The 13,754-nt window shown below is 39.7% G+C and overlaps 1 protein-coding gene across 1 annotated transcript in view; it reads left to right on the top strand.

Moving 5' to 3' along the window:
* LIN54 (lin-54 DREAM MuvB core complex component) overlaps positions 1-9,765 on the top strand; it is a 51,914-nt gene extending 42,149 nt beyond the window's left edge. Inside the window, exons 7-12 of the mRNA XM_049790248.1 lie at positions 1,394-1,485; positions 2,455-2,526; positions 3,417-3,519; positions 3,653-3,790; positions 6,452-6,654; positions 8,764-9,765. Coding sequence (XP_049646205.1) covers positions 1,394-1,485; positions 2,455-2,526; positions 3,417-3,519; positions 3,653-3,790; positions 6,452-6,654; positions 8,764-8,965 — 810 coding nt within the window. The 3' untranslated portion in view covers positions 8,966-9,765. The remainder of the gene's footprint in view (positions 1-1,393; positions 1,486-2,454; positions 2,527-3,416; positions 3,520-3,652; positions 3,791-6,451; positions 6,655-8,763) is intronic.
* The last annotated feature ends 3,989 nt before the right edge of the window (positions 9,766-13,754 follow it).

The raw sequence follows: 13,754 nt of genomic DNA, 5'->3' as shown, positions 1-13,754 counted from the left end.
GTGCTACTGCCTGAGTGCCACTGGGTGTGACCAAAAAAAAAAAAAAAAAAAAGAAGAAGTAGCTGGAATGATAGCATGACTGGTAGGGTGTTTGCTGTGCATGTTGCTTGAACCAATATGCTACATAGTCCCACAAGCCTGCCAAGAGTAATGTCTGATCACAAAGTCAGGAGTAACCCCTGGGTACAGTTGTCTGTAGGGCACCCCCCTCAATAAAATTAAAAAAAAGCAAACAAGCCAGAGCCATAGCACAGCAGTAAGGTGTCTGCCTTGTATGCGCTAGCCTAGGACGGACCACAGTTCAATCCCCCGGTGTCCCATATGGTCCCCTAAGCCAGGTGCGATTTCTGAGCACATAGCCAGGAGTAACTTCTGAGTGTCACCTGGTGTGCTGCCCCCCAAAATTTCAAAAAACTAATTCAAAAGAATTAGTCAAATTACCACCAGGTGTACTGAATTTGGTCTTCTCAAATTACTTTGATTTGGTACTTTGGTATATGGATTCAAAAAACATTGCTTACTACTGTTTTTATGGTCAATTATCTTTATCTTTAGAAATCAGTGTAAAAAATTAGAACTGAAGAGATAGGTCAGTGGGCTGAGTGAATGCTTAGTGGGCAGGAGACCTCATTTTGATCCCTAGCACCAGCTGCCCCCTCCCCAGCACTGATGAAGTAACCACTGAGCAGAGCTTCAAAGTAGCTCCTGAGTATCGTTGCATACTTTACATATAATTTTTGTGTTTAATAGTTTATAATGATGATTACCACTATAATACCTATTTTATTTCCAGGCAGGTACTTTAAACTTTTCTAGCTGATGTAAGTTATTATAGTACTTCCAGAATATTTCTAAAATGTAATAATCTTGATATACTTATTCTATGAAAAACTTGCTTATAATCACACTATTTCCTCCCTTGTGTTGGTATAAGTCTATAGAAGGCCTCGTTAAAGTAGTAGTATGTATGAAATTGTTCATTCTGGGATTAGAGAGATGGTACCGCACAGTACTGGGCTTAAGGCACTTGCCTTACATACATCCAGCTCTACACAGCCCAATGAACACTCCTGGGTCTGACCTAAAACCCCCTCACACACCTCAAAAAGGAGAGGACCAGAGACATAATACGGGGGTATGGCTCCTGCCTCGTATGTTGCTGGCCCCAGTTTTATTCGCATTACCTTATACAGTTACTAGAGCATTGCCAGGAGTGTCCCCAGATAGAACGCCAATGCTCCCCAACTAAACAGAAAATAATTTTTTCATTATGTTTTTATTATTTTATTTTTGTATGTTTTAATTACTTTAATAAGTGAAATTGTATTATATTTTAGAGTATTACCATTTGGGGGGATATGTTCCAAATTGAACTTCTTTTTTTTTTTTATAGCTACAGCAGTCTTCATATGTGTCTATAGCAAGCAACTCTAACTTTACTGGAACACCTGGTATTCAGACCCAGGCAAGGCTTCCATTTAATGGGTAAGTGTTTGGAAAAATAAACTTAGTAAGAATTTGTATCGGACTGTAGAGGCATTTCCCAAGCAGCGATCAAGAGGCTGGGGGTGCCCCTTGGCAGTTACCTGCCAACTAGGTTGTCTGAGGCTGTTGTGCTGCAGGTTGTCTGTGGTGCAGGGATTTCCTGGGCCACACCAGGAAACCTCCAGGGTGCATCTGACTGTGCTTGGGGAATCCTGAGGTATCAGAAATCAAAGCGGGGTCAGATTAAAGCTAGGCACGCACCTTATTCTATCTCTCTGGCCTCCAAAATAAAAAGTGTTTTAAAAAGCAGCTTTATGGGGCCAAAATGATAGCACAGTCAGTAGGTCGTTTGCCTAGCACATAGCTGATTCAGGACTAACCTGGGTTTGATCCCCAGATGGTCCCCGAGCCTGCCAGGAGCAATTTATGAGCACAAAGCCAGGAGTAACTCCTGAGCACTGCTGAGTATAACCCCAAACCAATAAACAAAAAACAGATAGCAGCTTCTTAGCTCTTTATATCTCTTTATTATTATTATTATTGTTATTATTATTATTAATTATTTGGGGGTGGGGTAGGCTTGAACCCAGGGACTCATATATAGGTTGTGTTCCTATCTGCAGAGCTCACCCCAGACCTTTTCGTTGCTTTCCATGCTACAACTTAATTTTGAACTCACTGTCACTGGAATCACACAGTAATCTTATGTTAGAGATGGACACTTTTGTCAAGCTCTATTTTGGAGGAGTTTCTAGATTGGAGACTTAACGATTTTCATTTTTCTCTTTGATTTTTTATTAAGACATTGTTATTTACGAAGGTGTTCATAATAGGTGTTTTAGACATAGTGTTCCAACACCAGTCCTACCACCAATATCTGCTTCCTTCCACCGATGGAGACATCTCATTTTAAACTGTTACCTGTAATTGATTAAAATACATATATATATTTTTTTTCTGTTTGTATAGCATAATCCCCTCAGAATCTACCAGCCGACCGAGAAAGCCCTGTAATTGTACAAAATCACTCTGTTTGAAATTGTAAGTCTGGTTTATTTTCTCATTTGCTGTAACTATAGATGCTTTAAAAATTAGAATTAACCAAAAATCCTTACTAGACCAATTTCATATAATCTGATTAATTTAAATATGCAGACAGGTATTCAAGCACATAGGTCAATGAAAGTCCTCTTTTGTGCACTTGGAGAGGAGAAATCTTTGGGTCTCTAGCCTAGATGAGACCCCAGGGTAGACATTAAGACAGAGAATGCAGTATAAGATAGATACATCTCACAGCAGCAAACATATTTTATTTTACTTAAGAGCTTTATATTTAATCTCGTAAATAAGTGATACTTTGAAAACCCCAACAGTTTAAAAATATTGTTGGGATCTCCGTTTCAATGGCTGGAGCACAGGCTTTTCATACATTAGCCTCGGGTTCGGTCCCCATCAATGCATGTTTCCCCCAAGCTCTGCTGGATATGGTTCCAAAGCAAAAAAAAAAAAAAAAAAAAAAAAACCACTTGATGATAATTTGCTTATTAGCCCTACTCTAAGGGTCTTGACTTACATGAATTGTTCATTGTTTTTACATGGGGCTTAGGATCCAAAGAAACATGACGAGTTCAAAGGATCAGGTTCTGCTAACAAATCATAGCTTACATTATACCACTTAAATGAATTTGAATCAAATATTTGGGGGATGGTGGTTGCAAAAAAGATGTTCTTTCTAAACCAGTATTCTAGGATCGAATGGCTTGAATTTAAAATTTTTGAGCATTATTATGCGGTAGATATTCAGCATGCCATTAACTAAAGAACTAGAAAAGTCTGAATATATTTTAAAATACTTTGTCACTTACGTGTGCTACTGAATCAGATAAATTCTAGTTTTACTCTCTGATTTACACGCTATTTTTTTATTCCAGATATTGTGACTGCTTTGCAAACGGTGAATTTTGTAACAATTGCAATTGTACAAATTGTTATAACAATTTGGAACATGAAAATGAAAGGCAGAAAGCAATAAAGGTGATTATTTTTTGTTCTTTTACCTGATAAAAATCTCCAACTTGTTTTGGGGTAGAATCTAATCATTCTGTGAAAATTCTTTTTTTTGGTATTTAAACTTAGCTTCATTTGCTGTTTGACTTGTTTTTGCTAGGCATGCCTTGACAGGAATCCAGAAGCATTTAAGCCTAAAATAGGGAAAGGAAAAGAAGGAGAATCAGATCGACGTCATAGCAAAGGATGTAATTGCAAACGATCAGGCTGTCTTAAAAACTACTGTGAATGCTACGAGGTGAGATGCTGGTGGGGAGAATTATCTGGGTTTGTCTTTACTTCCACAAGAGTGTTTGGGAGAGTCCACCTTGTTTCTGCTCGAAATTCAGAGATCACTCCTAGCTTGTTTGAGCAACCCAGGTCAGCCACGTACAAGGCAAGCGCTGTACCCACTAAATTTCTGCTCTGGCTTTTTGTCTTTTGAAAATCACTGTAGAAAGGGTATAATCTAAAAACTTATTTGAAAATGGGGACACTGCTTTTCTCTTATAGTTTGTAAATTCTGGGGCCAAGTGATATAGCACAGTGGTAGAGCTTTTGCCTTGCATGTGGCCAACCCGGGACAGATCCAGGTTCGATTCCCAGCATCCCATATTGTCCCCTGAACCTGCCAGGAGTGATTTCTGGGGACAGAGCCAGGAATAACCCCTGAGTGCTGCTGGGTGTGACCTCCCCTCTGCCCCCCAAAAAAAGTTTGTAAATACCCCAAACGAGTCTATGTCAGCCTTAGTTTGAGGAAGACCTGTCTTTCCCTGCAAAACTTGGGGGACTGATATATTGGTTCAGTCTTCACTACTTAGGGTCTCAGCTTATTTTCCATTTATGATTTCTTTGTCATTAGACCCAGAAGTATATAAGTTAGAATAACAATTTATTATTTTTCAATAAAATTAGTGGGAGGGGGTGTGGGAAAGGGGGCTTAGCAGTCGAGCATAAAAATGTTATCTGGGCAGTAGGGCATTTGTCTTGTCTTGTTTGTACCCAAATGGACTCAGTTTGATTCTTCATCCCATATGGTCCCCCAAGCCAGGAGCAATTTCTGAGCACATAGCCAGGAGTGTCCCGAGTGTCACCGGGTGTGGCCCAAAAACAAATAAACAACAAATCCCACTGGAAACTTAAGAACCAAAACCTCAAATTTACTAGGAGTCAAGGAAATGTAAATTATGAATGAATGGAATTTCTCGTTATCCCTTCCAGTCAGGTGGTTACTATTAATAAGAACTATAATTGAGCCATAAAGTGGCCAGAGCACATTGGAAGGCTGGGTTTTGAGCCCAGCACTACAAGGTGTCTTGTAAGTTGAGAACTATCAGGCTGAACCCTAAAACAGAAAATAAAGAACTAGAATATATAATGTAAGGAACTGTCGGGAAAGCTTCCATTATACATTGCTGATGAGATATGAGGTATTACAGTAATCTTTTTTTTTTTTTTTTTTTTTTTTTGTTTTTGGGTCACACCTGGCAGTGCTCAGGGGTTATTCCTGGCTCCAGGCTCAGAAATTGCTCCTGGCAGGCACAGGGGACCATATGGGGCGCCGGGATTCGAACCGATGACCTCCTGCATGAAAGGCAAACGCCTTACCTCCATGCTATCTCTCCGGCCCCTACAGTAATCTTTTGAAAAGTTAGTCTTCTCATATCTCTTAAAATTATTGTGGATATTCTTTGACCAGTGAGCTCAGTTCTAGAAAGCTATCTCATAGACTTGAAAGCATAAAACCACACTGAAAATAAAATGATACACATCAGTAGAGAAATGAATGCCCAAATCAAATGTACACTGGCATCTAAAAAGAATAAATTGAGCCTGTGCCAGATGGTTGGAGTGGAAGAAGATGCAGAAAATTGCCATGTGATTTTATAAATAGTAGTAATTCTGGCAGTCATCTAATCTTTTTTTTTTTCTTTCTTTTTTTTTGTGGTTTTTTGGGTCACACCCGGCAGTGCTCAGGGGTTACTCCTGGCTCCATGCTCAGAAATTGCTCCTGGCAGGCACGGGGGACCATATGGGACGCTGGGATTCGAACCGATGACCTCTTGCATGAAAGGCAAACGCCCTACCTCCATGCTATCTCTCCAGCCCCATAAATAGTAGTAATTCTAATTCTATATTTTTTAGTTGATATGTATATATCACTTAGGTTTTCTCCATAAAATAACACACACACACACAGAGTTTGATGCAGCACTCACACCCAGCATCAAATCACGTAGGACCATATAGGGGACCATAAGACATGGGACTCCCATATGCAAAGTACATACTTTAGCCCATTGAAATTTTACATATGTTTGTTTGAAAGGAGACACTAAGTGTGAAATAGTCTAGCAAAGGTTTTGGGAAGCTGAAAAAGGGGATTCAGAGAAGGTGATAAACATAATAAATAGGAAAACTTATTGGGAAATTGTGTGTTTGTATTAGTTGGGATCACCAACATGAGCATAGTCATTAGATTGATGTAGTTGAGTTCAAGATCTGTACTGGGGTGTTGTGCCAGGGCAATTGATGTTGAAAGGGCACGACCATAAACATCATAACTTAACAGATTAATCAACATTCATAAATCTGACTTACCCATAAGCATGATTAGCCCATTTGTGTTTGTCAGCAAGCAATGATACTGTTAGATAAATGCCATTTGATTCAAGTATGGAATCTACTTAGAGAAATGTTTTTTAGGGGCTGGAGTGATAGTTCAATGGGTATGGCACTTGCCTTGTATGCAGCAAACCCAAGAATTCCTGGCACCTTATATGGTCTCCAAGCCAGAAGTGATCCCTGAGGGCAGAGCCTGGAGGAAACCTGGAACAAAACTGTGTGGCCCAACTTTTTTTTTTTAATAAGAAATACCTTTTTGATTTGGAAGCTTTTATTCTGATTATCTTTTATCTAGGCAAAAATAATGTGTTCCTCAATATGCAAATGCATCGGCTGTAAGAACTTTGAAGAAAGTCCGGAAAGAAAGACATTGATGCACTTGGCAGACGCAGCTGAAGTGAGGGTACAGCAGCAGACAGCAGCAAAGACTAAGTTATCCTCCCAAATTTCGGACTTGCTTACGAGGCCAACACCAACTTTGAATAGTGGAGGAGGAAAGTAAGTCAATGTTTTCATCTTTTTTTGTGTGTGTAGGATTCATGGATATTTATTTTGTTAGTCTCTTTTTAATTCTAGGGGTGTTTGTTTCTTTGTTTGTTTTTTGCTTTTGGACCATACGTGGGTGTTGGGTAGCCATTCATGTAAGTACTCAAGTGCCCTTGTTGTATAGGTGTTCAAATATAAGGTCCCCTCTATGTAAAGCATGAATACTAGCCCTTTGAGCCATCATCTCCCAGGTCCCAAGAAATGACCTTGTTTGAGTAAAATTTTGGTTGCTGTAAGCCTAATTTTGTATTTTTTTTTCCTATTTAGTTAATTATTGTAAGGGGATGTAAACTTATTAGAAGAACTACTAGTCACATACCGAGTTCTAAAACACACAGTAACTTTAGTTTAGTTTAGTTTGTTTGTTTGTTTGTTTGTTTATTTATTTGGTTTTTTGGACCACACCCGGCAGTGCTCAGGGGTTACTCCTGGTTGTCTCTGCTCAGAAATAGTTCCTGGCAGGCACAGGGGACCATATGGGACACTGGGATTCGAACCAACCACCTTTGGTCCTGGATCGGCTGCTTGCAAGGCAAACGCTGCTGTGCTATCTCTCCAGGCCCAGTTTGTTTGTTTATTATGTTTAGTTTGTTATGCTTTGTTAGATTTATATATCCCAGCTAGGGTAATTATTGAGAATGCCTCATTGTTATAGCTTTTACTGGTAGTCACTTGATTCATATTATTGTGCTTTCTTACATTCTCTTGCTTTTCCCTTGTAACTGTTAGCATTTTACCCCCCACCCCCATTGAAGTGCCCCAGTGCTAGTTTACTACAGTTCCTTAGTTCATTAGACTATTGAGATCTAGAAGAGAAAGGTTAAACCTGAAGAATCTGACTGGGGATGCTTAGTGGTAGCGTACCAGCCTTGAGGTGTATGGCCTTGACACCCCCCCTTGCTAACACTGCTATTAAGTGGTTCTGGTGCCATAACAAAGTGTGTGATCCAGACAGTATCACAAGATGTGTGTGAAGCCCAGTCATCACAACAAAGGGAATAAATGAAGGGGATTTCTTAGAGAGAACTTAAAAGTTGGGGCTTGAGAAATAGAACAGTGGGCAAGGCACTTGAATTACATATGGCCAATCCAGGTTAGGTCCTCGGCTTCCCATATGGTCCTCAGAGCACCTCCAAGAGAGCTCAGAGGGGAGAGTGAAGAGTAACCTCACTGAGGTTATTCCTGAGTGAAGAGTGAGGCATAATCCTTGAACATCACCAGATGTCACCCTTCTCTCCGCCAAACAAAAATTTGAGGCTGGAGCAATAGTATAACAGGTAGACTATTTGTTGTGCATACATTTGATTGGCACCTCATCTGGTTCCCAAGCATGCCAGAACTGATTTCTGAGCACAGAGCCAGGAGTAAGCCCTGAACACTGTCAAGTGTAGCCCAAAAACAAAAAACAAACAAACAAACAAACAAAAAGACTTAACAATTAACCAGACAAGTTGTTTAAGTACTAAAATGTGTGATCTTTATAGAGTGATATGTATTCTTTATTTATTTATTTTATTTTTTGGTTTTTGGGTCACACCTGGCAGCGCTCAGGGGTTCCTCCTGGCTCTACACTCAGAAATCACTCCTGGGGGGCCGGAGAGATAGCATGGAGGTAAGGCGTTTGCCTTTCATGCAGGAGGTCATCGGTTCGAATCCCAGCGCCCCATATGGTCCCCCGTGAGTGCCAGGAGCAATTTCTGAGCCTGGAGCCAGGAATAACCCCTGAGCACTGCGGGGTGTGACCCAAAAACCACAAAAAAAAAAAAGGGAAATCACTCCTGGCAGGCTCAGGAGACCATATGGGATGCCGGGACTCGAGCCACTGTCCTTCTGCATGCAAGGCAAACACCCTGCCTCCATTCTATCTCTCCGATCCCAAGCAAGTCTAATTTTTCAAAGCTCTCTAGGGTGTCCATAGAGTTATTGCATTAATCATAGACAAATTTAGTGTGCTGATAAATTGTGAGAATGCTACATTCCCAGATGAAAGAATGTCACCCGCTACTGTTCAGTATCATCATCATCATCATCATCTCTTCTCTCTGTCAAAAATCATTCCAGATTGCCGTTTACATTCGTAACTAAGGAAGTTGCCGAAGCCACCTGTAATTGCCTTCTTGCCCAGGCCGAGCAGGCAGACAAGAAGGGGAAATCAAAAGCAGCAGCTGAGCGGATGATAATTGAGGAATTTGGCCGGTGTTTGATGAGCGTTATCAACTCTGCAGGAAAAGCAAAAAGTGGCCCTTGTGCCATGAATTGCTGACTCTTGGAAGGAAGACCAATAGAGGAAGTGGAACGGAGGAGTTAAGGCGGCACAGACAACTGATAGATGGAGCCTAACAGAGGAGTTAAGATGGCACAGAAGGCTGATAGAAGGAGGAGCTTAACAGAGGAGTTAAGGTGGCATAGAAGATTGATAAATGGAGCTGAACCGAGAAAGAGAAGTTAAAGTGCGGGGACACTGGATCTGCTGGGAGACAGTGTAGCAATTACTGCACTGTTAATTCTATCCTGTGAGACCTGAAATGATAACAAAGAAAAAAGATATTTTAATGAGGGGATCAGTCCATCTAAAGTCATAGTTAGATCTGCTTACGCCCCTTCTAAATGGAAATTTTTGTGTGTGTTACAGATTTCTAATTTGCTTGGGTTTCTTAAGAATTAGATGTCCTACCTTTATGATTCTATTCACAAAGAATATTTATAAATTGCTATAATATTATTTATAATGTATGGTGTTGTATGACTTTGTTCTAGTAGAAGAAGTCAAAGAAGCGTTGATTTTACTTATTCTTTGGAATTCAACCTAGAATGCAAGCAGGTAGAATATCTACACATAATACTTGCGAAACATACTGAAATGATAAGTTTCAAAAAATATTCTTAAAGAAAAAAACAACTGGGGTTGATTCTGGAATAATAACCCTTTGTCACTTTGGAAATATCTGGAGGCAAAATAATGTATGAGCACACCTGATGTTTTAAGGGGCTGGAGTGGTGGCGCAAGCGGTAGGGCGTTTGCCTTGCATGCGCTGACCTAGGACGGACCAAGGCTCCATCTCCTGGCGCCCCATATGGTCGCCTAAGCCAGGAGTGATTTCTGAGCACATAGCCAGGAGTAGCCCCTGAGCATCACTGGGTGTGGCCCAAAAACAAAAACAAAAGTTTTAAATATATTCTTAAAAAGTATCAAAGAATAGCAATTCTCACGGATAATCAATGTGTTTCTATAATGATGGTCTAAGAAATGTTCTGGGATATTTTAATTTTCCATAGAGATGGTATGTATTTGAAATGATAATAAATTGTCAAAGTGAGTAGGTACTGTTACAAGGAGGGAATACCTGCATAGAGTCGTTATGTGGTCATATAGAACTTGAACTCATTAGAAACTCCTCTAGAACTCAAATTGAACTCATATAGAAATTGAACTCTGCTATTATTGGCTTGAATGGAGAAATAATATTGAAGCTTTCAGAGATGAATTTGGGAAGGATTTTTCATCTATACAAGCAGTTCTAGATTTTTGAACTAAGAGGTTTTAACCAATATGTGACTTCTGGCTTCCAGGCAAAGCTTTCAGAATTGTCTTGGGATTGATTTTTTTTTTTTTTAGAAGGAAAGCTTTTTCGACATGGCATTATTTTTAGTCAGAGATTTAAATAGTAAACTGAAGGGATGAGTGTTTTTATATAATTACTGAAATAACCTAAATCACTTTCTGTAATTAAAAAACTTCCTGAACTTAAGAGCCATTATACTAGGACTCTGGTTCTTATGACAAAGAAAATAAAAACCATATTGGACTTTAGGCATTTTATTAGATACCTTAATCTTCAGTAATTATTAGTATATGATTATCTCATTTCCTACAAGGAATCTATAGTTGTATGTATTATGTGTGTATATATGTTCATATGAACATGCAGGTTTTAGGCAATAGACATTAAGTAATCCAAAAGAAGATTCCGTTATCATTGAAGTATCTTCCTTTTGAAATTTGGATTTATAAAATTATTGTGCAGTAACTTTAAATGTAGATAGTGCAGACATTCTTAGCATCTCACTCTTAGTATGTTTAAAATTTGTATAAATGTAAATTAGTGTAAGAGGATAAAATAATATCTAATCAAGTTATTTTTCAAAAGATTACAGTACCTTTTTGGTCTAAATCTAAACTTTGTTCATTTTGTACATATTCTGTGTTTAATTCCAATTGCACCTTTGTGATGTGTATTTATATATACAGTGTGCAGAAAATGTTTGTGAATTTGGATTTCAATTGTAGATTATGTATGATGGCATTGCTTGAATGTTTTGCTTGTAAAAATTTGAAGGTGCAATCAAATGCTACTAGTTTTTCTGATTTTTCGAGAGCTATCAGGAATATAAGCTTTTTTTTTTTTCTTTCTGTGTAGTTACTTAACAACTTTTTGCGTTTAGGCATTTGCATCAAGTTGCTGAATAAGATTAATATCCACATCAATTCAACAATTTCAAAAGACTATTTGGGGAGGGTTGGCTATATAATTTTTTAGCTCTATTTACATCCCAAAGTAGAAAGATTAAGTTTATATTTACTAGAGCTATTCAAACAAAAACCACTTTTCTATATTGTAAAATCAGGATAGCAAAGTAAATCATACAGAAAATAAACATTTATACTATTCTGTAAAAAAAAAAAAGGTTTGCATATTTTTCTTTAAGACTACTATTTTTAATCATTTGTCATGAAAGATACCTTTTAAATACCTTAAGGAAGGGGTCTCAAACTCAATTTACCTGGGGGCCGCAGGAGGCAAAGTCAGGGTGATCCTTGAGTGCAAAGTCAGTAGTAAGCCTTGAACATTGGGGGTGTGACCCAAACAACTAAAACAAAACAAAACAAAACAAAAAAGATTCCTCTAGGGCAAGGTCACAAAATGTTGTACGGAGGGCCACAATCGGCCCATGGGCCACGAGTTTGAGACCCCTGCCTTAAGGGATCTGAATTTACTTGTGAAAGTACATCTCAGGATATCATTTTGCCCAACTATCATTAATATAAATTACTTTGAAATGAAAATATTTGTCTTCTCTTTTTCCACTGTTTCTTTTAAAGGCAGAGACTCAGTCAACTTGTTTCTGTTAATATTTGATGTTCTTGGGGCCGGAGAGATAGCATGGAGGTAAAGCGTTTGCCTTTCATGCAGGAGGTCATCGGTTCGAATCCTGGCGTCCCATATGGTCCCCCGTGCCTGCCAGGAGCAATTTCTGAGCCTGGAGCCAGGAATAACCCCTGAGCACTGCCTGGTGTGACCCAAAAACAAAAAACAAAAAAAAAAAAAAAATATTTGATGTTCTTGTGATGAACACCTTTCTTAGTTTCCCTTTTTGTCAACAAATCCAAATAACTTGTAGGTCTTATTTCTGGATTCTCTGGGAAATACTCAACTTGACAGGTAATAAGACAGAGCAGAGACTTTTGGGGAGAGACTCTTGGGATCTTAAGCATCCCCATTCTTTATACGATGGACATTTAATATTTTCTCAGTTTTATGTAAGAGATGAATAAACATACTTTTAGAAAAATTTTCTACTTTTATTGTTCTGTAACCCAGTTGGCTAAGAAAACGAATGTTTGTTAGGTAAATGCAGACTCAGAACAGATAATACTGCTTTTTTAATTTTTTTTTTTTTTTTTTTGTGGTTTTTGGGTCACACCCGGCAGTGCTCAGGGGTTATTCCTGGCTCCAGGCTCAGAAATTGCTCCTGGCAGGCACGGGGGACCATATGGGATGCCGGGATTCGAACCGATGACCTCCTGCATGAAAGGCAAACGCTTTACCCCCATGCTATCTCTCCGGCCCCGCATTTTTGATATATTTTATACAAGAAAACTGAAGCCAGGACCCAAAGATGAATCAATTAGAAACTTTCCCTGGGGCACAGTGGTAGGGCATTTACCTTGCAAGCGACTGACCCAGGACAAACCTCTATTTGATCCCCAGCATCCCATATGGTCCCCTAAGCCAGGAGCGATTTCTAAACGCATAGCCAGGCTATTGGGTGTGGCCCAAAAAAAAACCAAAAAGAAACTTCCACTACTGGAGTTGGACTTAGAGAATACCCCGCCACCCTTTCAGGTTCTTTGGGCGTCGTTAACAGGGTGGTGATGGTTTGCGGTCAGATCACCCAGGTATCCGGGGATCACTCTGGCTGTACTCAGGTAACATATCAGTGCTTGGGATCAAACTCCAGAATGACCACGTGCAAAGTAAGTGCCTTTACTCAGTGACCAATCTCTCTGGCGCTCTCAGTTTCTTTAAGATATGTTTTATCATTGTTAGCAGACCAGATAATGAACTTTTGATCTAAGTGATTTTATTATGATTGTTTGTTTGGCCCCTACCTAGCTGACCTTTGAGCTTATTCCTGGCTATGTGCTCTGGGATAACAGGTAGGGGCCATATGGAGTGCCAGGGATCAAACTCAGGGCAGGCATATGCAAGGCAAAAAAGCTTATGCAGGCCGGGCGGTGGCGCTAAAGGTAAGGTGCCTGCCTTGCCTGCGCTAGCCTTGGACGGACCGCGGTTTGATCCCCCGGTGTCCCATATGGTCCCCCAAGCCAGGAGCAACTTCTGAGCACATAGCCAGGAGTAACCCCTGAGCGTTACCGGGTGTGGCCCAAAAACAAAAACAAAACGAAAAAAAAAAAAAAGCTTATGCAGTATGTTAACTCTCTAACCCTAATCCAAGCCGTTTTTATAAGATGGTTTCTTTGGGACCGGAGAGATAGCACAGTGGTAAGGCATTTGCCTTGCACGCGGAAGGACGGTGGTTCGAATCCCAGCATCCCGTATGGTCCCCTGAGGCTGCCAGGAACGATTTCTGAGCGCAGAGCCAGGAGTAACCCCTGAGCACCACCGGGTGTGACCCAAAAAAACAAAAAAATAAATAAGATGGGGTTTTTTATGAATGTTTATTTTGGTATTGGAGCTGTTTTGGTGTGGGAAAGGTGTTTGGACCATACCTGCCAGTTCTTAGATGTTAATCCTTAGCTCTGCTTTCAG

This window comes from Suncus etruscus, chromosome 16, assembly GCF_024139225.1.
Source record: "Suncus etruscus isolate mSunEtr1 chromosome 16, mSunEtr1.pri.cur, whole genome shotgun sequence".
NCBI classification, from domain to species: Eukaryota; Metazoa; Chordata; class Mammalia; order Eulipotyphla; family Soricidae; genus Suncus; species Suncus etruscus.
The sequence above is the reverse complement of the archived record's forward strand: the minus strand, read 5'-3'. Positions and strand labels throughout refer to the sequence as shown.